This window comes from Taeniopygia guttata, chromosome 3 (genome assembly GCF_048771995.1).
Source record: "Taeniopygia guttata chromosome 3, bTaeGut7.mat, whole genome shotgun sequence".
Taxonomy (NCBI): domain Eukaryota; kingdom Metazoa; phylum Chordata; class Aves; order Passeriformes; family Estrildidae; genus Taeniopygia; species Taeniopygia guttata.
The window spans coordinates 57,764,351-57,790,914 of record NC_133027.1 but is presented as its reverse complement, the minus strand read 5'-3'; the positions used below and the strand labels follow the sequence as shown (position 1 = coordinate 57,790,914).

Here is a 26,564-nt window from a genome sequence, read left to right as displayed (position 1 = left end):
AAGTAATAAAAGCAAAGTAAGCCTTTCAAAATAAAGTATTCCTGAATTTATACAAGATTTTTCTAGATATAAAGATCAAAATGTTTTTAATTCATATATGAAGTTGAATAATCCATTATTGCATGTATTTAGGATTTCTCACAAGTAGATTAATCACATGCAGATTTGCAGGAACATGGCTTAACTACAGTTACTTGAGCTTGCAGCTTTTATTCTAGTTAGAAATATCTAAATATCTTAATGATTAAACATTTATGAGTAAATCTCCTGTGAAAGTCAAAACCACTAGGCTTTAGAAAATATACTGTAGGTGGAGTTGTGCAAGTTTCCTTGTGGAGCTCTTCCAGTACATGGGAATCTGAATCTGAAAAGTCCTCTTTATTCGGATACTGGACTCCTCAAAAGCAGGTTTTTGGTGTGGCAAATGAAAATGAGTTTTCACAACATACTTTTCTTTAAAAACAAAATTTGCTTCAAAGCTAGTGTCTCACAGAGAAAATCTAGTGAGCTTAACTCTGTGTTGCCTGGCATTTCTGTACTTGAGAAACTGTTCTCCAGTGAAGCAGTAGCATTTTTCACTGTCATGTTCAACGATTTTCCGATTTTTTTGTATCTTTTCTTTTTAAGATGTTTTCTTAAGTATACAGCTGAGGAGACCAATAACAAAAAGATAAATCCATAGATGATGAAAGGATTTTCCTGAGCTTAGTAGTTAACATAATAGTCTGAAAAGAAAAGAATTTACAAGTACTTGTTCAAGTGTGCTGTGTAGAGAGTGAATAAAATAAACAGCAAGATGTGTTGTGATAGGAACTCAGATGATCAAAGGGAACCTCTGAATAGGAATAGTTATTCTTTCAGATAAAATAAGGAAGTAATTCCTTTGTGAGTTTTTGTGATCATTTCTGTTGGAAAACTTTGTATGCATTACTTGGAATTTCAATGAAGAGAAAAGCAATACAGCCTAGATAATAGTGTCAGCTTTGAGCACGAGGTGGCATGTGGACATAGCTTGAGCTACTTCTCCAAATCATTTGAATGGAAATATTGGATTAGTTAACCTTGTGTCAGGTCTGTTAGTTAAATAAACCCTCCAACTGTTCCTGACTAAAGGATGCATAGTTGTGACTGAAAGATGCTGCTGCTTTTCATTAGAATTTTGTCAAACATACCCTGCTAACATAATGATTTTAAAATAAAATGGTTTATTCGATGGAAAAGGATAACAAGCAGAAAATTCACAGCTTTTTCTTTTCACAGGGTGCTTCAGCCCAGTAGGAAATCCTCTTAGTCGAACACTATTGGATAGACTACAGAAGGTAAGGAATTCTCTCTTTGCATTTTTTTTTTAAATTGATGTTTAACTATAAAATGTCACTGTTCACAAGTTCTCATTGTAGAGAGTGTTTTTTATCCTTTCTTTATTCAAAAAAGAGGTATCTTCAAACCAATTGTCTACATGGCCAAATTAGCTTATGCTGTGACCAGCTGGTAGTGAGATCAGATATCTGCGAATCAAAAGCTTTATATTTTCTCATTACTTAATTTTTGTTGGGTAGAAATAAATAAATAAATAAAATCACACTTGTGTGTTTTTTGTTTTTACTAAAAAAACAGGCATTGATGAGTAGCTGAGAGAAAAGCAAAGACAGTAACTTGGAATTAAATTCTCATTGTAGCACCATGTTTTCATTGTTTTGTCATACTTCATCTTTTTGTAACAAGTTAAATCACAGCTATCCTCTGTTTACTTAATTGCTTGTCTCTTAAATATTGATTGTAAGTTTCTCCTAATTATACTTGTTATTTCATTTATTTCTGGTTTCCTGATCACCATAATAAAAATCCAACAGTATCTGTCATTAATCTGCCATTAATTGCAACTATACATTTGATGATGTAGTAGTAAATACAAAATGTATGGAGAAACTAGTGAAGAAAGAAGCTGTGGTGCTTCTGAATACTGAGTACATTTGTGGGCCTGTTGTACTGGAGATGTTAATCCTTCTGCTCCCATGGACAGAATGGCATGGTTTAATATTCTGTTGTAATCGCACTAGCACTAATTTTAATTCTTGAGAGAAATGTAAAAAATGGACATAAATTAACTTTTTAACTCATTTATATCTGTTTTACAGTTTCAGTTTGGGGTTTTGTTTGGATTGCTTTAGGATTTTTGGACCTACATTTTTTAACAGAATCTGTTAAGACAATTGTGGCAAGCTTGTAAGATACATAGGATTCACCAAGAAATGTTGAAAGCGTGGTTTTACGTTGGTGTTGTGTTAGTCGCTAAATGATTTCTGTTTTCATGTTTTCAAATTTTGAGCCATCAATATGAAATTTTTTAGGGAAAAATATATATTGTTCAACCAGTTCTGTAGTGTTCTCCACCACAGCAAGCTTGATAAACATTTGCAGGATCAACTTTAGGGTTTTGAATATATTTTTTACTACTTCTATTGTAAATGCATTAATATATATAAAATAAGGTTAACCAAATAATTAATATCAAAACCTAGCATTTTTAGAAATGGTGAAATAGTGGAAGAGGTTTTGAATCATTTCCAGAGTTGGGGTATTTCACATGTTTTTGAATTGGTCTTTTTCTGTTTTTTCTTTTCTCTCTCTCTTTTTTTTTTTTTTTTTTTTTTAAATCCTTGTAGGTTTTAACTGCAGCAGCTGCGTTTGCATTTCTGATTTCTGTTTGTACATTGCAGGTTTCAATAAAGTGCAGCCTGGTGCAGTTTTGGTCCTTTCTTCCTCTAGGCAAATTATAGATTCCCATGCTTATTAAACATTGAAGGGCTCTAATCAAATCAGGATTGTAGTCATCTGAAGCCTAAGGAAGTAACTTTACAGTGTCTACAGACAGATTAATTATGAATGAAGAAGAGTTTATCATTCTTGCCAGTTGATACTTTTTAATTTTAATTGAGCTATTAATACTAGTATTGGTATTTCTGTTTCCCATAGACTAAATCTGTAGTTAGTTGTCCTGAGCTAGGACCAGAGAATGAGAACAAAATACAGACGTGCTAACAGTATCCATCTGTTTTCTTCTAAGTCTCATCTTACATAGCATTGAGTTTAAAACTTCACTTAGTAAAGAGTAAATAGACTACATAGCGTTCTTAGGGGAGGAGACAATTAAATCTCTAACCTTTTGGATATTAAGGAAAAAGACAATGGAGCAACAGTGAAATCTCAGATTTATTCTGTATAATTTTTAAATGTTTTGCATATTAACTTTTAAGCCAATCAAGGGTTTTCAATCAGGCTCTAGAAGTTAATTTCTTATTCTTTCTCTTTAAAAAATACCCAAACTAATCAAGAAACCACCAAAAACCAAAAGCAGCAACAAAAGAAATCCGCTAAAGGTAACAGCCTCAGAATGTTGGCTTTTACACACTGAGGCTCAGATTTACTGGACAGATGAGAGAAGTTGTAACACACATTCCTTGTGTCTTTTCTGGAGTGTTTGCATTAGTAGTATTCCCAGTTTCTCTTACACTATGTGTGCAGGTATGGGGGAGGTTGAGTGGAGGGAAGCAGTGCTACTGAGAAGCATCCAGGAAATAGATGTTTGTCCTTCTTCATGTCCCTGTGTCTGTCACTGATGGGAAAAGGAGGAAGCATGACTTTGGCCATCCATGCATACACACTGAAGTTCACCCTGCTATGTGTAGGGTCTGCCTAAAATTAATCTTAGAACAGCTTATTTTCCAAGTGTTGTTATTAAGAAGAGTTAATGGCTAATTAGAAGTAGTATTTAGTCTGAATATTTATTGTGTTACAATGAATATGTTTACATATAAGGAAGAAGCGTATAAAACTATATGAATTTTTTTTTTTAATTTTGATATTGTGGTAATTGAAGTATATTGCTTCAGTAGTAGAAATGGAATCCTGACATTCTTGCAGAAAAGGCAGCAATAAGATATCATTTGTTCTTTCTCAGTGCTGTTTCTCCTAACGGAATGAGATGCCCAAATCTATCTGATGCCCAAATCCTGTATACATGCCACTATACATCTGCATCAAAAACACAAAACTTCCATTTTAGCAGTCACTGAAACTGACCTATTAAAAAGAAGCCATAAACATTTTAATTTGGGCTGTTATCAGGAATTGATAAAACTTGATGTTACAATATATCAGGTTACTCTCACATGCAGTGTTCTCTTTTGTATCAGCATCTTGAAACATTTTTGTTTGGTTTTAAGTTAGAAACATCAAAGATATGTATCTAAGTAAGTGGGTTAGTCATGGATAACCAGTGTGATACTCCATGGTGCAGAACTCTGCATCAGCTGATGGATCTATTTATCTTCCTCTGAGGATGTTCCTTAATGCTGAAAGCTCCTAACAGCTTTGTTCAATCAGTGTGACATGGCACACTTTTTCAGCAAGCATTTTGTTTCTTTCTCACAGAGGGTCTGCCTCCCAAAAAGACCAACTCCTCAAGACAAAGCTATAGCCCCACGTCTGTACCAGTGCAGGAAAAGGATAAGATAGTTTCCATCCTGCATGAAAAAGGGAGATATTAATATTGTATTAAGAATCATGTATTCATACCCTTCAATATGCCTGTTGCTTTTTCAAAATCCTGAAAACATGCCTTAATCTTGTGACACAGCATTTAAAAAATGATACTTCTAAGCTGAAAGGCCACTAGTTTTTGTTGGATGTTTCTTGTGGTGTAACTGGTACTTGGCACTATTTGAGGAATGGCTTGGCACTACTCGAGGAGGCAGCCATGGCAATTGCCCTTAACACCTGGAGGTAGAGGTGTGTGCAGCTGGTGACATACTCGGAGCACCTCTTCAAGAGGCACCTTTTTGGATTGTTGTTGCCTTAAAAGTTTAAGGCTGTGTCTGAGAACATTCAGCATAGTCTCAGGGTGACTCATAGATGTTAGCTTGTTATTTCCACACAGCTTGCTCTATTCGAGCTGTTCCCGAGTGTTTGAGAGCCACATAAATACTTTATTAAAAAATGAGAGAGAGACAGATTGAGACACAATAATGGGGCAATATGAGTACCTGAACTAGATACCTAAGTAATGCTGCTAATAATTCTGATGAATCATTTTTGAGCAACAGGAGGCACTCCCATCCCACAGGGTAAGCACATTGCCTGCACTGTTCTCTTAATCTTGAGAATGGAAAATGAGAATTAGCTAAAACCTGTACAGCAGTGCTGACTACCAATAGACCACTGAACAAGCAGTGTACTCTGAACTGCAGCTCCACCAGTCTTTGTTCAAAATTTGTTTATCAAATCAGGCAGTTGCACTTCATTTTTTTTTCCCTTCTGTGCATGTACATAATTATTCAGAACTCTTTAGGTAGTAGGCTTAGATGTTCTTGTAGATTATAAGAACTGAGTGCAACTGTTCACTTTTGTACAGAGTTCATCTGTAACTGCTGTGTGTCTCTATAACTACTGTGGCAGTACCAAAACAATCTGGAGGCTGGATGGAGTTCAGGAGAGTCAGTGATTTCTTTCCCATATGGGATAAACCCAGCTAAATTATGGAAACCACACTGAGAGCAAGAGTGCCTGTTCTCAAGAATAGCATTTATTCTACTGAGGATTCGCAAGGATTTTCTCTGTAATTTGTAATGATGTTCTTTGGACCACCATAATAAAAAAAATTTAAAATCGCAAACACTGAAAATAAAAAGAACAATACATTTTAGATAGATTTTTTAAAAGCAGAAGAAGAGAAAGAAATTTGTGCAAAAGATATATAAAAGAGTGGCTGTAAAATATGAAAGAGGTGAAGTATGTTGGATTAAAATTTTCAGGTTTAAATGGTTATAATGCAGTATATCTGTTAGAGGTTGAAGTGTTTACTTCACAAAGCACACATTTAATGCTTCTAAAATATTTTAATTGCTGTGTAATATTTCTATTCTGTATAATAGTGTGTATCCTTTGATGCTCACAAAATTGAGGGGAAATTGGTTTCCCCTTTGTGAAGATAGACCACTGAAAAAAAAAAATTAAGTAACACCAGCAAAGGACTTCAACCTCTTCCCTTTTTTTTTCCCTAGTCTGTTGTTCCTCTCCTAATTGTCATAATTTTTCTATTCTAAATCCTCTTTAGGATTTAGATGATTTGATTATTTTACAGAAATAATTTTTTTTAAGGTACAGGCTTCTCCTGATTATTGCAATATATATCTACTATTCTTTTGAATTAATTGAAAGTCTGAAGAGCAAGGGGTAAGGATAGAACAATTAGAATTAAAGTACTGGTTATTAAGAGCAACCTAAAATTCTCCATTATATGGAAGTGACATTTTTGCATACTGGTTCAGAGGTAAAGTTCACTGCAACAACTTCTTAAATATCTGCTGTAGTGTTCACAGTGCAGACAAGCTTGGACTGCACAGTCTTAAGTCCAGTTGTCTCTTTAGTGTGGTGTACATACTTGAAAAATTTAATATGTTTTTCTAAACATCTACCAGCCAATAGCCAATATTACTCAGTGTTGCTTAACATCACTTCTGCTTTTCCTTTTTTGAAAAAAGCATTTTGTTGCAGATAATTCTTACTGTCTTACAGGAGAAATGAAAATACAATCATAGTTTAGCAAAATGCTTCATATTAAAATTTAAAACAACTTATTCTTCTAGAATGATGACAGCCTGACTGCACTGGGAGTGGGAGGAGGAAACAGTTATCCACCCGGGCAAGAGACTGTAAGTATTATGTAATTTTTTGCAATATCTTCTGTACCTGTTATATTGTATCTGCTTTTGAAAGCATGCCTTTTTTTAGCATGATCCCAAGGACATTTTTTTTTTCTACCATAGATTTTGTAATTCTTACAAAGATGTTCATAACTGTGTAAATACATTACTTCTGGGTTTCCATCAGTCTTGAAAAACAATATTGTTAAATTTTGTTGAATATAGTTTTTTTTTATTTTTTACTTGGACATTAACCCAAGTAGAACATAACAAATTTTTAAATTTTACGCCAGCAGAAAGAGCACTGCTTTGGGTGTAATTGTGAGTGGTTTACATTCTTCTTTGTTTCTGAAATGCATTTCGTATATCCTGTTATGGTAATTTTTCTGATCATATGTTGACAGAGAATATAATGGCAATTTCCACATTTTATTTAAATTGTCATTATTTAAATTGGCATACTAAACCAGTTGTATTATAGTACACATTGGTATATTAATTTCTTATTTCTGAGAGACAGACAGGGGACTTGCTTGATTGGTTTGAACTGTTTGTGGCAGTTTCCACGAGACTAAATTTTTGTAATTTTTTTTTATAAAACAGAACATTTGTACCAGAAGTATCTTGCAAAAGACACTGCAAAACCATGTAATTCTTGCTCCTGCCTTTCATTGTTTTTCATGCTGCCAAATAATTAGTGTTGCATTCCTACATTCCTTTTTGGGTTTTGGGTTTTTTTTACCTTAAGTGACCTCATGGTTTTTATGAGAATGTCACTTACCTGAAGTGGGCACTGTTAGAGCACCTCTTACTGGACATGGGCATGGTGTTCATTAGTGTGGTTTAGTTTGGTTCTGTTCTATAGTTCATATTTCTGTACTGCCAACATCACCTGTAATTACTGTTGGCTTTCCTAATGCAGGAATGAGAGTTATGACACATTTCATGGTTTAGCTTCTTTATATAAAAGGTTCAGGGCTACTGAATGCATATTTAGGTAAATTTCCTGTCTGCTGTAAACTATGCTGATACTAATTCTTTGGTGCTGACCAGCTTACAAAGCGACACATAAAATTTACAATGGTAGAATCACTTCCATCTTTTCCCATTCATAACTGATTTAATCTATTTAATTTGTGACATGGAATTATGAAAATACAAGTGACATTGGCTATATTTTTACACACGCAACTTGCAAGTGATCTTGCTCAAAACAGAAACACAAATATAAATAGCACTGTGGAATTCAGCAGTCTTAAAATTTAAATGCATGCATGAGTAATAAAAAAAGAAGGATTTTTTTCCTATCCCTAGCATTATCCTATCCTGTCTCCTTCAATCCTGTTACCCCTCCTATTGCTCCTAATGATCCCTGTTTCTGACCTCTACTTACAATTTAGTAGAGGAATATGAGGTGAAGACTGTAGGTAGGGAAGCAGCATTCTGTTTGTAAAATAGGTCATAATTTTGCTCTTCACTTATGATGAGGGAAGTGAGCAATTCGTTATTCTTTCAGTTCATTTGCTTTCCTTTCATGCTTCTCTGCTCAGAGTTCACTAGGACAGATTTTTTTATTCATTGGGCATAGGAAATAAATAAGAAACTGTACCTGATATTTTCATATTCAGGTAAAAAGCAGGCTTCCAGTAGTTTATTATATGTAGTATCCATGGTCCTGATAACTGTTAGTACTTTTTTTCATAAAACTATAGCTGTGCTAAATTTCACTGTCAAATAGTTTTATTATGTGAAATGGAATATAAATGTATTTTTGCAGATATTTATAAAATTGTATATCCAAATGCTTATTGCTAAACAAAACAAATGAAAAATAGAAAAGAAAAAAGTAAAAATGGAGTGATCAAAGCAAAACTTTGAAATGTCTTTTTGTATTAAATTTTTCCTTGGATAAAGCTGTCATACTGTTGAAGTATTTATTCAAACACATATGCTTCATGAGCACACAGAGAATGGGATCTGAAGGTGGTGTAACAATTCTGAGAAAATGACTGTGTGAAGTTTTTTTTTCCCTTTTGCTTCACAAGCAAATTGCTTATAAAACTAACAGCTGCTGTTTTGAAGCTAATCTTAGTGAATTGAATGTTCTTAACCATTTCTGCAATCCCACAGTCCTTTATCTTGCCTCTCCTGCTGCTTTCCCACCACCCCTGATCCCATTAGCAAAACTTAAGGCAGCCTCAGCTTTTACCAAAGTGCAGCTTTGGTTTCAGCTGCTTTTCTGCAAGAGGAAGTGAATGTTGCGCTTTTTTCTCTGTGGCATGGTTGTGATAAAGCTGTGGTGTTCTTATCTCTCTTTTAGGTAGTGGCTCTTTATGACTACACAGCGCATCGATCAGATGAGCTAACCATCCATCGCAGTGACATTATCCAAGTGTTATACAAAGATAATGATAACTGGTGGTTTGGCAGCCTAGCAAATGGACAGCAAGGCTATTTTCCAGCTAATTATGTGGCTGGTGAAAGTAAGTTTACTGCTGTCTTCCTGGTATACCGGTATGGGTTTAACTGATGCGCCAAGATTTTACCGTGCTGTTCTGCTTATTGTTCTGAAGATAGGAATTTATGTAGTACACATGTGGCATAATGATGACTTATTGTGGTGCAAAAATTGTATTAAGTTAGCTAACCATTGCACTTTCAGCTTATGGAATAAGTCAGCTTATTACTGACTTAATTATCTGTCAACTGGATTGATCCCTTGTCTCTTTTAACACAGAGCCACCTAATTCAGGCCCCAGCTTGGCAATGTTTTAGGGCACAACAGAGCATTTCACAAACATCTTGGGCTTTTTTGTTAGGCAGTTTCCATTAAATCTAGCTTTTGTACAAACCTTTAATTTTCCCCCTGCTCTAATGGAGAATGTTCAGTTCCCAAATATCTGAATTTCAGTATGAAGTTTTAAAAGAACAATAATGGTTAAATCTCACATCTGAGCATTGAAGTTGCTACCAGGTCCTTTTCATTAAAATATTTTTGATTAAACTGATACAGACAAACCTAGATGAATTTGAACAAATAATATAGGAAGCGTCCTACTTAGTCCACTGCTGTAAAGATGCTCAGTGTGCTGATGTAAATATTCAGCTTGTGGACACGGCATGTGGTTGAACACTACAAGAAATTCATTTGCCTTCCTAAACTATCAAACTATCAGTTATACTGGTATTTAGAAATATTTTTAACCAACATTTCTCAAGGTGGTTTCCCCCATTTTTTAGTTCCTCCCTACATCTTTAAAGTGCAATCTAGTATTTAAGCCTCTTTCCTAAAAAAACACTTGCACATAACACTGTGCTCACTTCATGGGGTCAATTAAAGTTAGATTTACTATGCCCTTCCCTATTGTCCTCTCCTTGTACATCTTGTGCATTTTTCCCTGCTGTTCCTCCTTGTAAGATAACCCGGAGAGAAGTCTGAAAGAAGAGTCTTCTGTGAGGGCCTTAAAAAAGCATTCTGAAAAACAAAGACAAAACCTAAATGAAATTTTTGAGGCACTTGTCCAATTGTGGAAAAAAAAAAAAATCTCTGGTAAATAATTTGCTATTGCAGTTGATGATCATCTTAGTGAATCAAAAAAATATGTAAGATACATTTGTTAAGTATCCGCTACTTCCTAACAGTATGGACTTCGTTCTTAGGTAAATGTTTGAATGCTTTTATACAGTAATCAATATATAAATCACATTTAAATCTAAACTTGCTGGTATAAATAAAGGTTTATGGGAAGAGTTTTCATAAATTCTCATACAACATTTGCCTTTAAACATTTTTTTACCTGTTTTTCTTCACATCCTCGTTTTGGAATGTAATGTCATGGTGGTTCACAAATTCTTTCGTAGCTCTAATAATGGCGAATTATGGTTCCTCTTTTCAGAAGAATATGAAGAGCAGCCTTCAGGATTAATACCAGATTCTGCTCCTCTCCTACCAGAAGAACCAACAGAAGCAGGGGAAGGTTTTATGACACTAGATAAGGTAATAATTTGAGAAAGAAGAATTCTGTAAGTAGAGGTAGGTGCCTTTTGTATGCCACACGGACTGTATTAAGTTTTGATCTTTTTTGTAAAAAAATCTTATGTGTAGATGTCATTCCAGGCAAGCAGGTATATTTTCAGCAGAAGTTTAATATTTATCTTGTGTGGAATCAGCTGTTCCATTATGTGGCAATTAAATATTCTGCTTGCTTCCACCATACTAATGGATGGCAAATCTCCCACTGACTCCAAGTTTACAGGAGTTATGTGTGTGTAAGCATTCCTGTTTCTGTGATTTTTTGTTAGTCAGAATGTACAGAAGAAAAAGAAACAGGACCCGCTTTTTAGTCCAGGAAAAAAAAAAAAATAGACATTTGATTTTTATGGATTGGGTTTTTTTTCCCCTGGATTTTAAAGATTCCACTATATGCAAAGCAGGCCAGTTGACTCTCAATTCTTCAGGGGATTAGAGATTTTGCATGCTTATGCTTCCCTTCTGTGAAATAAGACTGATAGTTGTCTTAAAACATGGGATACCTTCTAGGACAAAAAAGTACTTAAAAATTAGTTCAACAACTGTTAGAATTTAAGAAATTTTTATTTCAAAATGTTTCTATCCTTAATAAGTATACTTTCCACAACTGTTCATTTTCATTTACTAAAATGGTACTAACACAACTACTTTAAAAGTGTTGTTCAGATTTCTTTCAAATTATTTGACTTTTCCATGTGCTTTACTAAAAGTGAATCTAATATTTTTTGTCTGATTTGTAAGACTCTAACAAGTCTTCTCATCATTTGAGAAGTCCCCAAAAGATGCATTTAATCTTTGCTCCACAGTGTATACAATCAGAATTATTTAGGCTGGAAAAGACATTGCAGTGTTCAAGGTTGAAACACTCAATACTGTTTCAATTGACCTTTTTTGTGCAGCTTCTGTTTTTAGTAGGTGAACATAGAGAGGTAGCATTTAATAAATTATTGAGCAAAGATTGCTCACCTGGCAATCTTGTTGAAGCCAGCTGTCTTTTGAAGCCAACTGTATAAATCAAATTACTAAGTGTTTTGTTCCTTGAAAAATGGAATTAATCACTACACTGAGTAGTAGTAATTAATCTGAACTATCCTTTACTTCTTTGTAGCTGAGAAATTCCTAGGCAAACCATTGTCCAGGAAATACAAGGGTGTACTACTTACAGATACTTCTGTAAAGGCAGACTGGAATAAATATAGGAAAAATACTTTACTGAAGATTTCTTTAGTATATTGTCTGCATGGCTAGAGGCAAGGAGGATATCCGAGAGGATGCTTTTGAAATCACCCAGTTTCACCCATACCTGGATTAAAAGAGAAAGAAGTGCTGGTATACTTATTTTTATTAGACTTGGTCATTGTTATCCATATGGATTTTTGTATTTTAGTCTGGTAGGAATTTAGTAAATTTACTGTATTACAGTACTTTTATGTACACCAGCTACTGTTACTAACATTTGCAACCCATATTTGTCATTCAGTTTTGTGAGAAGCAACATTTGATTAGTTTTGATTGCTTAGAATTTCTCAAGTGTCTATGGCTGACATATTTTTTTAACACTCGTTTTTAATTACTGGTAGTACTTGTTTTAGTAACACTGAATTTTAATATTATTTAATTAAAATGCTCTTAAATTGAATTCTGCTTGTACCTTGAGTTAAATTAACTGCATATTTAATAATTAATCTGAATTTTGTAGTAGTCTACATAGTCTACAAGAAAGACATAATGAATCAAGTGTACAATATCAGTCCAAAACCAAGCAAATACGTTGCTTTTCATCTTACACAGCAGCCAAGAGTAGTACAAAATCATAGAGTCTAGAGGGAAATTGTGAAACAGGTCCTGGAAAAACTATATAAGGGTATATGCATATGAGATTAAACTAGCAAAGAATGAGCAATGGAGAGAGCGTACAAAGTAATACCTGATGTGAAGTCAATGCACTCTTCTTTCTTTACTTTTCTTTCCTTCTGCTGTTAAGATCAGGGAGCGTTAAGCTGGAATGGAACACATCTACTATTGGTAGAAGGAAATTTTTTTTTATGCCATGCTTAGTTACCCTGGTGAACTCAACTACTACAAGACACTCTTAAATATAAGAGTGTATATATATACTCTTATATATATGTAAGTATATATACACTGCTTAGGAATTAATTGCTTTAATAACACTTTTTAGGCTGCAGAAATGACTGAGATTTCAAAACCATTGGAATGACTGGGAGACACAATTTGGAGGATTTTTTTTTTATTACAAGTCACATCAGCACCATATAAACCATCAAGAAGATAGTGGGTTTAACCAAATGATGAATCAAATCTCTGTAGGACTTATGATGCCTTGAAATGTAATAGGTTTACAAAAGCTGCAGAGTTCTGCATTGAAGAAACAACTTGTCATTCAGCTGTTTGCCAGAATGAATGAAGGTTGTACAGGGCTTTGTCTTTAGGCAATACCAGAGACTTCTGAGACAAAACTGCTAAGATGACCACTGAGGGGGCTCATCGGTTATGGCAGTTCCTGTCTTGCAGCAGTGACACAGCAACTTTTCTTCCTATTCCTTTCACTTTTTTTCAGTATAAGACCTGATGAAGGGAACTGCCAATTTCCTTTATATGGGAGATAAGAAAAACATAGTAAAACCCTGTGTTTTATTTGAGGGTTTTTTGGGTTTGTTTGTTTTTTTGGGTTTTTTTAATTGGCTTTTGCAGAAAAGCTTTTATCTTTTTAATCCAAAAATATTTATTGAGTAATTAGGTTGTTGCTTAATACTTAGCTATACCTAGATCTGCTATATCTGTTGTTTTTTCTGGGTTTTTTTGAAGATTACTCAAATGTTTAGCACTGTTAAGACTGCAAAACAGTTACTGTGAAAATCATCCTAGCAATTACTTGTGAGATTTTGGTACTGTTCAAGACTAAATAAGGCACTTAAAATGTTGACTATGACTATGGTTTTAATTACTGAGAATACCAGATAGTCTAATTAAGAATAGTTTTCCAACTGCAGATATTACACACACATATCTAGGTAATTGTCAGAGCTTTATGAGTGAATAAAGTGGAATTATTAACATTAGAAGAGGGTGTAATACTTAAGATATAATATTAAGCTTTGCAAATAATTTCTAAGAAAGGTTTGGTTCAAAGAACTTTCTTTCAAAATACTTTCTACCATCAGTTTTGCATTCATAACAATAATTTTATGCAAACCTTGTTTTCCTGCCTTAGGAGTTACTTAACTCCTGAGCCACAAAATTAGGTCATAATCATCTTTAATTACAACATGCATGTAAACTGCCAATTGAAATTTCATGGAGTGAAGTTCTCGCTGCACTGATGAAGAATTCCAAGAAATAGAGATGGACTTAACAGCTGGCTGCTCCAGTTAATGTGTTGTTTTCAGATTCCTTAAGATGAAGGTGGAAAGGATAGGAATTCAGATAGGGTTCTATTAGAAACCATAGTGTGGGTTTTGCAAAATTTTGGCCAATCAGAAACATTTCAAAGTCGATAGTGTGTATTTTTTTTTTTCCCAGAAATTTTCTGCTGGCTATAAGATCTTGTGAACATGTTTTTATAATTCAATAGCCTCCCACTCACTACATGAAATACATGTAACTGGATTCTGAATATTAAGTATGCAATGCTATGTTTCATGAGAATAGTAGGGATTAGTGACAGACAAAACAATAAATTTTAAACTTCCATTAAAAGTGTAAGGAAGTATTCTTTCTGGTATATTTATATTTGGAAAATTATGTCAAGATGTAAACAGAAACAAAAGGAAAGGCTTACTGGCAAGAACCACATTATTATTGCACAATTTGAATAATCTACCCAAAGGTCATCAAAACTTGATTCCATGTATATTTCGACAAAGTTAGGGATTATCACTGTTCACATAAATAATTCATGATCTCGCTATTCTTCCCCTAGAGGAGGTCCTTGTCAGACTTTGTGAATACCAGTGTGTCTGAAACTAACCTGCCAAGCAATTGATGCTTTTCCCCTGAGGTTGGGCTGTTTACATGTGGGTGATGTTGTGGGCTTCAAATTTATTTATTGAATCTAAAAATTTAAAAAGCATGTAGAGTTTGTTCCATATTTCAAAAACAATGACTGGAATTTTTTTCTATTAGTTTCATCAAACACTTTTATTTTATAGTTTGTACTGTTTCTGTTCTCTCCATTAATGTTACCTTTCTTCAGGTTACTGAGGAACACTTCAGAGACTGATTATCTTTTAGGAAGAGGAGGGGGAAATAGGAAGATGTGATTATGCTAATGAGGGAAATACTAAGGAATTAATACAGTGAAACTTGAAATAAATAGAGCTGAAGACTTTTGGCACATCATGAAGTCTGTTAATTTTCAAAGGTTCAGGGAGATAGCAGAAAAAAGTGATTTTCAATGAATTAGAATGCACTGTGGTGAAGCTCATAATTCTGGGCTTCATTCCTAGCTAATATGATTACAGATCTCTCTTTCTGAAGGTATTGACATCTGAAGGTATTGACATGCTTTTCTAGAATCAATCTACAAAGCTACTGTGTAGTCTTCCACATATATTGTTTAATAGCATTATAAAATAGATATTTATAATTCCTACTTTTGAAGTAGTAATCACTTTGTTCTTTAAGAAATCATTCATCTGAAGGAAATGTTACTATGGCACCATCTATGAGGAATAGGTAATTTTTCTTAATCTTTATGCAATATTAACATATTTTACCTTTTGAGTTCTTTAGTTTCCTATTTCTTGGTACTCTGTTTTTCCTTTACAGTTTGTACTGTTTGAGACAGAATCATAGAATGTGAAGGGGTTGGAATGGACCTTAAAGATCATCTAGTCCCAACCCACTCCGTCATAGGCAGGGACACCTCCCACTAGACCAAGTTGCTCAAGGCTTTATCTGACCTGGCTTTGAATACTCATGGGTTGGTGTATCCACAACTTTCTTGGGCAACCTGTTTCAGTCTATTTCCACCCTCACAGTAAAAAATTTCTTCCTAATATGTAACCTGAATTTCCTCTCTCTCAATTTGTACCCATTATTCCTTGTCCTGTCATTACAGGCTGTTCTGGGACCAATACTCCCCAGTTCAGTGCCTCCACCGAGGCTCTCCCAATCCACACACCACTCACTCTCTTGCTCTCGCTTGCTCCCCCTTTTCCACTGCACCAGAATGAAATTGAGAATTGGAGGCACAAAAGGTGAAGATCATGAGTTGTGATAAGAGAAATTTACTGTAAACAGCAATGAGATAAGAAAATTAACAGTAATGTCAGCAATGTTAATAACAAAAATGTACAAAAGAGAGAGTGATTCACATCCAAAGATGCTCTTTGTGGAGCCTGCTACAATAAATTAGTGCCAGATGGCTTCTCCTCACCAAGTTTCGGACTGGAAGGAACATCCTTCTCCAAGAGAGTCCTTTTTCCCCCAGCCTGGCAATGATGTGAGGTCCTATCACATCTGGGTCCTGGCTCTGCCCCTCCCAGCTATTGCACAAAATTTAACCCTGCCTTGGCTGAAGTCAGGACACAGAAAAAGAAGTCCCTCTTCAGCTTCTCTGTAGGCTCCCTTCAGATACTGAAAGGTTGTGAGATCTCCACACAACCTGCTCTTCTCCAGGTTGAACAGCCCAAATTTTCTCAGCCTGCCTTCATAGGGATAGTGCTCCAGTCCTCTAATTAACTTTGTGACCTTCCTCTGGACTTGCTCCAGCAGTTCCGTGTCCAGAACTGGGCACGGCACTGCAGGTGGGGTCTCACAAGAGCAGGGTAGAGGGGCTGAATCACCTCCTATGACCTGCTGGCCACACTCCTTTGGATACAGCCCAGGATTTGTTTGGCCTTCTGGGCTGTGAGCACACATGGATGGGTCATGTTGAGCTTGTCGTCAGCCATCACCCCCAAATTCTTCTCCACAAGGCTGCACTCAGTCACTTCTCTGCCCAGCTGTAGATGTGTCTGGGATTGCCACAACCCAGCTATAGGGATTTGTTGAACTTCATGAGATTTGCATAGACCCAGCTCTCAAGCTTCTCAAAGTGCCTCTGGATGGCATCCCTTCCCTCCAGTGTGTCAGCTGCATGTGCAAGTTGAATTACTCTTTCTTAAGCATGTGTGGTGCTACTTTATGTGTAAGCTGGTAGCTACATGTTCTGTCTCTAGAAATATTTACGCCTGTGTCTATAGTATTACTTGAGTCATTGAAAGAGAAGGTATCTGGTTTATAAGCAAATTAATACCTGTTGGAGGAAAAAAGAAAAGGTGAAATTTCCTGCATAGGTGTTTACTGTAGGTGACCTGTCTGTTTAAAGATAGGAAGAATCAGGCTGAGCCACTGAGTTGGTCAAGCGGAACCAAAAAGTTTGTTATGTGACACATATTATCTCAGGAGCAAGCTAACCTCTCCCTTCCCCATTTTTCTCCTTGGGTCCCCATGGCCTCTTTCTGAATAGAATTGAACTTTTTTATGCAAATGTTAATGCAAAGCTGTGATCCTGTATAAATTCCCAGAGGCCAAATTGTTAAGACTGAAAACAGGTGTTCTAAACCATACTGCTTCAATGGAGTATCTTGTCTCCACTCTTCCTCCTCCTCCTTTTGTTATCCCTCAGAAACTCACATAGTGGATTTGATTTCTGAGATGCAGTATTTGCTGGTGTTAAGCCATTACTACAGTTTTCACCCAACAGAATTTTCCTTTTTATGCAAAAGAGAAATTCATGCCAATGTCTGTCTTGTATACAAAGTTATGGTTCTTCTAGATTCTCGCATCTAAGCTAATACCTTTAGATATAAGGGCCAGAATATGGTCGGTCTGATTTACATAGGCTTGTTCTTTAAAAACACTGAAGAGGGGGAAAAGCAATTGTAAGTTAATTGCATTTTAAATAGGAAGGTCATGGTAAAATAAATACATGTAATTCTGCTAGCAGATTCTGCCAGTTGTTGATTTAATGGGGAAATGTGTGGACGGGTGCAGAATAGCAGGGAAGAAAATGATGAGTGAGGTGTGGTGTCACATTTTTCCTGAACTTGACTTGTTAGAACAGTTTTGACAGCAGGCATTGGCATAGTTCTGGGTAGTTAAATATGTGGCTGTGAATCTTTTATCCATGGACTGCATAATAGAAAACAAGATACAGGCTTAGTACTGAGTGTAGTGTCCTAAAGATGAGCACGAAAAGGCACAGAGACATGTTCATTCTTGCTATCTGTGATCCAATGAGTTTTTAATTAGATGAAGTTCTGTAGAAACAGCTTTTATAGGAGAGTTCCTCTGTAGGCTATAGAGCAAACTCATTTACTGTCATAGCTTGCATCATCTGAATAGATTTCCTGCACCACTCTATTCTGTTCATCCACCTCCTAATCTGCCAGAGAATCTCTGCAGACCAGTTTTAGGAACAACTCTGCACAACCTAGAGGAAAGCACCACCAAAAACGTTGATTTAGGATGGTACTATGTCCTTAGTATTTCCTTTAGATGCCCTCTGCTTCAGGTTCTTTTAGGAAGTGTGTTCTGAAATACCTGATTGCTCCCACAAGTTGCAGAGGTTTAGTGCACAGGTTTAGTGCTTGATTTACTGCTGTGGATTCTATAGCAGGGATCACAAACTTGATATGCTTTTGTGTATTTTGCCTTTATTTATATTGCTTTGGTTGCTCCTTATGTGGTAGCAAGAGAGAATGTTAAGTATGAAATGAAAGAGCTGTAAAGCAAGCAAGCCCTTTAGAGAAGGAAAATATATACTTTATTACAATTTTCATTTCTATGATTGTAAGGCAAAAAAGACCTTTAGAAAATCCAAGCTTCTACAGTTGACATGAACTAATGTTCTCTTCTTCTGGTGGGCTATATCTCTCAAACGGGAGAATTAGAAGATGGCAACAAAATCGAACACCATTGGTGGCACTGTACAAATGAGCTTATTTTTGTACTGTGTTCAGTATTTTTTCTTGTGAATAGAAAAATATTCAGAAGTGTCTGAAACCTTGGGATGTTTTTCTCTAAAACAAACACTGCCCTAATAATGCGATATTAACAATGTGATCTGGAGAGTGTCATGGCTCACACCATGTCTGTTCCTGCACCAGCTTTACTGCATCTTAGTACAGAGGCAGTGAGGATAGTGCAGAGCTGTTTGGACCTTCCTGGGAGATCTGCCCATGATAACAGGTGGTTGAGAGGTTTAGAAATGGACAAAGATGAGATCAACAGCCTCCTCAACTCCTCCATATTCCAGCCTTCCCTGGCTTGCTCCTTACATTGACATGTCCTTAGTGAGTCCCCAGTGTGTGTTACCACACCTCCTTTGCCAAAGATCTCCTGCATGTTTTCCCAGGCTCCACTTCTTCCTCCAGATGCTTCATCCCCTTGTTTCACCAGCTCCTGCACTGTCTCCTTGCATCTGCCACTGATCCCCTCATTTCTTCAGTACTGCTTTTTTTTACATCACTAGGATGCGAAAAGAAGGTCAAGGAGTAGGCTGAAAGGGACACAAAGGTGTGTGGGACAGACAAAAGGAGATAGTGGCAGCGAGATCTGATTCATAAAGATCTAGTATCTAGTTCCTTCTTTGTTACATGCTTGAAAGTTTGTAGGAATGAAATAAGAAAGTTGTCAGAAACAGTACTGTGTAGTGTTGAGAGTCTGTTTCCAGACCTAAGAATTCTCATGAATTGCTATGTGAGATGAACAGCTATTCAAATGTCTCCAATTGTATGCTGCTCTTTCCTGGGTACTCATACTAAAAACCTGTGTTTTAATATATGAAACACTATGTGATGAGTTCTTTTTAAAACAGATCATAGGAATTTTCAATTACGTAGCCTAATTTAGTAGATACTTTAAGCTTCTAACTTTAAAACGAGGATAATTTTCTGTGTTTAGGTGTCTGAAAATATTAAAAATCTTAGTCTGTTTTTTGTAAGAGGTCGGTCTTCTGTAGCAGCACATTAGGGGATTCTACTCTACCGTTCTTTGGAATGGTTCATATTTGATTATAGTATTAGTATTGTGAGAAGATTCTGTAATATATACTCAAAAATGTGGGTAAAAATGGTTCAACACCATTCACACAGGATTTTCTGAAAAAATATTTTGTTTTGACTGTAAGCAGAATGAATTCATGATTGTATATAGCAAGGAACCACAAGGTTATAAATGCTGAAGGAAGTATTAATTACTTGGAGTCATTCCCTTTACAACACTCCCTTGTATTTTTCATATCAGTGGCATTGTACTTCCTTCTTTTGTGTTTACTTTTACCATTGACTTAGTCTCAAGTTTATTACTGTATTAACAAGGATTTTGTGTGTGAAGTAGATGATTTTTCTTCCCAGCCCTGCCAATGCTACATTATTGTATTCTAATAGGCTGACTTTTGTCTAAACTAATCCAGCAATCTGTGTTTTTACAGCAGACTAATTCTAATGACTAATGTTTGAACATGGTTTTTGTGCACAGTGTAAACGTGTGAATTCAGTAAGTCATTGGGAGCTTGATCCTGTTTATTCTAAGTCAGCAGAAAAATAATATTAAACTGATAAAATAACCTGTCCCTGAAGACTCAGGAAGGGCATTCACATTTCCTTATGGGAATTCTTTCATTAAGTTTGAGACCTTTTAGAATTAGGTTTGTTTGTAGAGGGAGCAAGTGCTATAGAGACCCTCTAATTACTTTGGAAGTGAGAGAATCTACCTTTCCAGATTTGGGAAATCTTTTTAATCTTTTTAACCCTGAACTACAAAGTAACCTGGAGTGATTTGAACTGCTTTTGAATGAAATGTGCAGACTTAAAAAACCCAGATTTTTCTTGGGAAAACTGTGCAATAAGAAAGCTTTATAGCATACTGCTTTTGTACTTCTAGAAGCACAAATAATAATTATTCTAAAACAATGTGTGTTTTAAGCTGTCTTCAAGCAGATTCACAACCTCTTGTTTCTACGCTTACCTGAAAACTGTCTTTTATTTGCAAGTAGCCTTTTTTTTTTTTTTTTTTTTTTAGCAGGGCGCTGTTTCCTTGTTTGTAACCACATAGGAGTTAACATTTTATGGCTGATAGACATTCTTTTTCAAACGAGGTATATTCTCTCCTTATTCAGGAAGCTGGTGGGTTTTCTATGCACATGTGTTGGCTCCGTTGTCTGTTGTCTTTTTACCTTCCTGCTTTTATTGTCTCTTTTACAGATGTCAGCAGTCACCAGTAAGTCAGGGGACCTGAAATTTATCTCCAGACATGACACAGATAGAGACTCACCTGCAGCACAGTAAGCAAGAGATGCTTAAAACAATTTTCGGTGTTATACCTACAACTGTTGTTTCAAAACTGTGAGAAATGTTGGAAGGGTTGATTTGTTTTTTCAAGCAAAACAAGAAATTACCTTTAGGGTGATCAGTGGGAGGGTGTTTCACACCCAAAATGTGAAGGAAATAACAGTTCAAATCCATATGCACATCCCCAGAAGAGCAAGGACTATAATGTACATGGCAATCTAAATTCAGGGATATGTGGTTGCTCACTGGCATCCCTTAGCTATGTATTAAGATTTATTGTTGCAGACTAAAAGCTATTTTTTGCACCTTCTAAAAGTTAATTTATATAAATTCCAAAAGATGTCACATTCTAAAAAGATTCCAGCAGCACCTTTGATAATGACACTTGCATTTCTTAAAAATCTTAGCTCTCTGTTGCGTGAAAGCTGTAAGCAGATAAGATCTCAGCATTTTGAATAGGAGCTTCCACAATATCTTTAGCTTTTTCAACCATTTTTGCTTCAAAAATTGATATCTGAAAATACTTCCCACATTTGCCATTGTATCTGTCACCTAAGCAAAGTTATTTCACTGATCATTTGCCAGACTGGTTTCCTCCTCATATAAATAATGTACATTATGCTGTAGATGCAGATACATACCTCATTTGAACCTGTCTTTAAATCTGAATTTTGTATCTCCAGCTGTATTTAGAATTGAAAATAAACTGTGAGTGGAAAGTTTAACCCTCAAGCACGATGAGGAATGGGCTGTGCAACTACACATTGACAGAATTCAGTGTTGAATTTTGGACACAACTATTCTAGTAGTATATACATTAAGGAAGGAAATGCCTTAAAAGCACAGTTACTGTGATGGTTGACACAGTCTGTTAGAAGTCAGTATAAAAAATTTGGGATAACTCAACTCCATTGGTAGGACTTCAGGAAACAATTACTTTGAGTGACCTTTCTAGGGCATCCACTGAAAAATGTGGAACCACAGATTTAAAATGTGGAATCACAAATGATTTAAGAAAATTCAAGAATTTTGAGTCATTGCAAATACAAATTTTCATTTTAATTGAAACTAGAGCTATCCTGAGAAGATCTCACACTTAAGGAGTAGAGCCCAATAATCACTTCAGTTACATTTCAAAAAGGTGAGAGAAGGCACCTATGTGCTCAAATCACTGGAATGTGCTCCCTCATCCTAAACTGTAGGGAGCAGGAGCATCATGGAGATTCCAGTCTGAAGTCATGCATGCTCCATGTCATAGCACTTCACAGCAGTGACCACATGAACCAGTTTTTTTCCAGAAAAGACCCCAAGCTGTTGCCTTATTTTGAGAGCTAGGAAAAAAATCCTCTGACACTGCTGATGCTACTAGTGTGAAGAACTATCAATATTTTTGTTTATAGGTATTTATACAGCACACATCAGATAATAAAACACCTCAGAAACAGGGCTGCCTATTTTTCATGAAAACTCTCACTTTACTGTTACCAAAACCATGACCTACCAGGACTCTAGTTTTCTTGCTCACTGCAGTCAATGTGTCTTGAAATATCCTTAAATTTTACATACATGCAAGTGTTGCCATCTTAACTGGAAGAGGTTTTTATTTCAGCATCTAACAGCAATATCAACATGACTTGAGAGCCAGTCCAATCTGTACTTAAATAGTTGTTCCACCTAAAACATGCTGTTATTTTCCTGTTTTCTGTGAAAATACACTTAGTCATGTCACACTGACGTATATTATACGAAATTTATTTACTGCATAACTCCTAAGAATCAAGTGGTTGCCAAGTACAAACTTTCAGTATGGAGAAGTGAAACTTTAATACCTGCACAACTTGCTAAGCCAAATGAATGATTACTGGTTTGCTTATTGGAACAGTATTGTTCACTACAGCCACAATACCTGCTGTGAAAGAACGTGAATGACAAGTCCTTATGAAATGTCTATTTTTTTAGAATTTCTGGGTGAAAAATATGCTTTTGCAATAGGAGAAAAGAAGTTCTATACAAAATACCAGTGGACTTTTATCTTGGCCAAGCAGTTGACGTGTCTTCTGCAGACTAGAAAAAAATAGAGAAATTATGCTAAGTGATTTTAATCTAAGTTTTGATACATCACCACATCTGATGTTCAAATAATAAAAAGATGAAAACTGCTTCTCAGAATGAGAGTAGTTTTATATTGGAAGTAGCATAGTAACCTTACCCTTTGAATAGTAATGGTTGGTGCTACTTGTCAGCACAGCCGGTATGTCCTTAGGTGTGTTCCCATTGTATGGTTTTCTTGAGCCGCACTAGGTAGTGCTCTGCATAGGTTTACATGAGACCCAGCTGAACCCTGGGTTTGGTACTTTGGTACTTACAACACTAATTATGACTCTGGACCCTCATTTCCTCATGCAGCAGTACTCCTCAAATTGTTGTAGGAATCCTAACACAGAGGTTCTTGGACTCCCAAACCTTTTCCTTAGGATGTTCCAGTACTAGAGCTGCAGCAATCCACATATTCATAAGTATACAGTCTAGCTCTAAAATAAGTTCCAACTACAGTCAGATATTCATCAGTCCATTAGCAAGGCTGATGTGTAAATATTTTCATCTATAAAATCTACATTAGGACAGTGCAGCATTTGTAGCACCATTTTTGTGGAAAAGACACACATCACATTCTTCAGTCTTGGTTCATCCATTTGTTTATGTGTTTCAGCAGCATTAAACAGTTTGGGTCATAAACCAGGACCCTTTTGTGTTGGCGCAATACAAATTTTGAGCAAACACAGTGCCTTCCTTTGAAAGGTTAGAGTCGAAGTATTGTTACGTATTTATAGTTAAATAAAGTTACAACTTCTGCCAAGAGTGGGAATTAATGGTAGAAGTGGTGTAACATCTGTATAATCCCTGCCATCATGTGCAAGACCAGTTAGAGGCATCAACTATAACACAGGAGCTTGACTGATCCTTTTGGAACTGCATGAAGGCTGATAAGCATAAATAGACATTAAAGTGATTTCTGACTCTGTCTTTGTTCAGGTATATTGAAATAGAAAAATTTATCTTAGGCACTTTGACTGCATGTCTTACTCTTGTTGCATAAATAAACCAGGAATCTCTCCTTAATTGTAAGTATTTTGGTGTCTGAGCTTAGGAAAGTGAAAAAAGACAAGTGCAATTGCTTTTATGAGAGGAGGAGACTAGTAATTTGTATTTTTTAATTACATCTGTTGTGTGTTGATCAAGACAAGCTGATTTTTAAGATTATGAGCAGTTCTTTTCAAAGCAATGCTATGATAAAAAGTAGAATAGTGGAGTGGTCTCATATTTTGTCTTCATGGTTTTTCTGTCTTTGTTCTGCTGTGGAACAGTAGTTTTTGTAGTTGTTTCAGTATTGTGCTCAAGAGGACAGGCAGACAATTGCTCTAACACATCAGCTGTAGGTGAAAAAAGCTCTAAATTTGGGCTAACTTTGTGTTTCTTTTACTCTTTTTATATCCACCTTCCTCTAGAGGTACAAAGAAAAAGAAGAAAAGGATACAAAGGAATGAGAGAGAAAATCAGCACAACTTAATGAGCATCGATACTCCTCTGTCATCAGTTGCAACTAATGGTGTTGAAAACGAACCTACATCCCGTGGGGTGGAATTGAAGAAGAAGAAAAAGGCAGTGAGAGGCTCAAACTTAAGCACCGATGGAAGGACAAATATTGCCTTTGAGCTCGAACGCCATGACGCAGAGGCATAATTTATTTCTGAATACTGGGGGATGTTCATTACACGCATTGAAGGCTGCAATTATGATCTCTCTTCTAGGATTAACAATAAGCAAATAGATTAAAATACCTAAATATGCAAAATGGTACCAGTTGTGACTTACCAATAGTGCAAACCTGTTTTGGATGACTTTTGCCCTGGCTTCCTTGAAATCAACAGAACCTGAAGGTTCAGCTCCTCACTGGACTGGAAAAGAACTGAAATTGTCAAATACAGTGTTTCCTAATTTGATATCTGATTAAACTATCACTTAGGCATTTGTGTAGACTGTAGATCAATCCATTGCAAGCAAAGAATCAAATGAAAAAGTGTGATCTAGAGCAAAACATGCCCAACCATTACATAAGTTAAAGTAGCATTTTAAAGTGTGCTGTAAGTTAAATAGAAGAGTGTTCAGAATGTTAAAATACCAAAGGAGTGCTGACATCAAGGTGTACCTGAAAACATAAGCTTTCAAAAATATTTTCCTGACATCAAATATGTGTTTGGACTGCATTTTGCAGCTCTGAAGGGAGTTGTGGAGTAACTACCTATGCAACTACACTGTGTTCAGTAGGACTACTTGTTCTTATCAAAATAAATTAGTGTTTCAAATTCCAGACAGTTGTGTTTTTCAACTGAGGTGTGCTGCACATAGTAAAGATTCATTGGAGTTTTGTCATAGTTCCTGGCTGTTTTGGCAGCAGTCTTGCCAAATATACTTTCATTTGTCTGAACAAAATACTTCATATCCAACTCTGCTGTTTGTTTTACTTGCACTCCTTATTCACTTGTAAGCATCATTACTCTATTTTTCTACTTGAGTATTATTTTGTGAACTTTTACTAATGACTTCACTAATTATCTATGGTGTTAAATAATTTATGTTTTATATTAAACAAAACACTTTCTATCAGTTAGTGTTGGTATTTTTTTCTGGCTGATAATGTCCAGTTTATTTTTACTCTGCTAGGAAATTCTTTCTCCTCCCCCTCTGAAGCAATAAATAACATAAAATTAGAAAGCCCTTATTTAGTAGACAGAGCACTTGATTCCATTAAAAAAAGAAGTGAAAATAACAATGCTGGGCACTGATGTGTGAAATGCACCCAGATGCAGAGGACTGGTTGCTGTATATTGTAATATCTTCCTTGCACATGTTTTGAAGCCAGAAAAATCTGTAAACTTTTTTTCTTTCAAGTAAAGCACAGCAGCAAATCCTCTCTTTTTGCCTCACTGGGAGTTGTTATTTGCCAGCAGTCCTAACTTTGCTCTGCCTAGAGTGTGTGCGTGGAGCCTTGCCCTAAATGGGGCTTGCATGTGTGTGCTGGAAACTTAGTAATGTCTCTCCCCAGTCAGAGGTGGTGTAAAATTACCTCAGTCCTGGGGCTGCCTGATTCTGTCCAGGCTCCCCACCTCTTATGTCCCTGCAGTGTGTTCCAGCTCATCATCCTGTGTGACTTGTGGCATTTAGAGATTTTATAATGGGGAAAAATTTCGACATCTTACATTTCTTAAAATGTCCTGGGTCACGTTTAAAACAAGGGCAGAGCATGACATCAGGCTCCACATCAGGGAGAGCTGAGCAGTAGCCAAGATCTGGAAGCTCATTGGAAAGCATTGTAAAATGTTAATTTGCCATTGTCGACACAGAAGACAGAAATAACACTTCAGATAAACACCACAGAGAGATGGTAGTTCTAATCAAAGGCACAGCACCTCCTTTCATGCTTGCGAACTAGGGCTCCAATTATGTTCACTGCTCTGAAGCTGAATAGAG

The 26,564-nt window shown here is 36.0% G+C and overlaps 1 protein-coding gene across 7 annotated transcripts in view; it reads left to right on the top strand.

Annotated features, from left to right (window-relative positions):
• Nucleotides 1-25,700, top strand: part of AHI1 (Abelson helper integration site 1) — an 84,924-nt gene extending 59,224 nt beyond the window's left edge. For 5 of the 7 annotated variants that reach the window (XM_041715181.2, XM_030267976.4, XM_072926918.1 and 2 more), the window contains 6 exons: nt 1,261-1,319; nt 6,648-6,713; nt 9,025-9,187; nt 10,601-10,701; nt 20,949-21,028; nt 24,542-25,700. In XM_041715181.2, coding sequence (XP_041571115.2) covers nt 1,261-1,319; nt 6,648-6,713; nt 9,025-9,187; nt 10,601-10,701; nt 20,949-21,028; nt 24,542-24,776 — 704 coding nt within the window. In that variant the 3' untranslated portion in view covers nt 24,777-25,700. Of the gene's footprint in view, nt 1-1,260; nt 1,320-6,647; nt 6,714-9,024; nt 9,188-10,600; nt 10,738-20,766; nt 20,843-20,948; nt 21,029-24,541 lie in introns of those variants that run through there. The other 2 variants (XM_072926920.1, XM_072926921.1) reach the window with 2 other exon arrangements.
• The last annotated feature ends 864 nt before the right edge of the window (nt 25,701-26,564 follow it).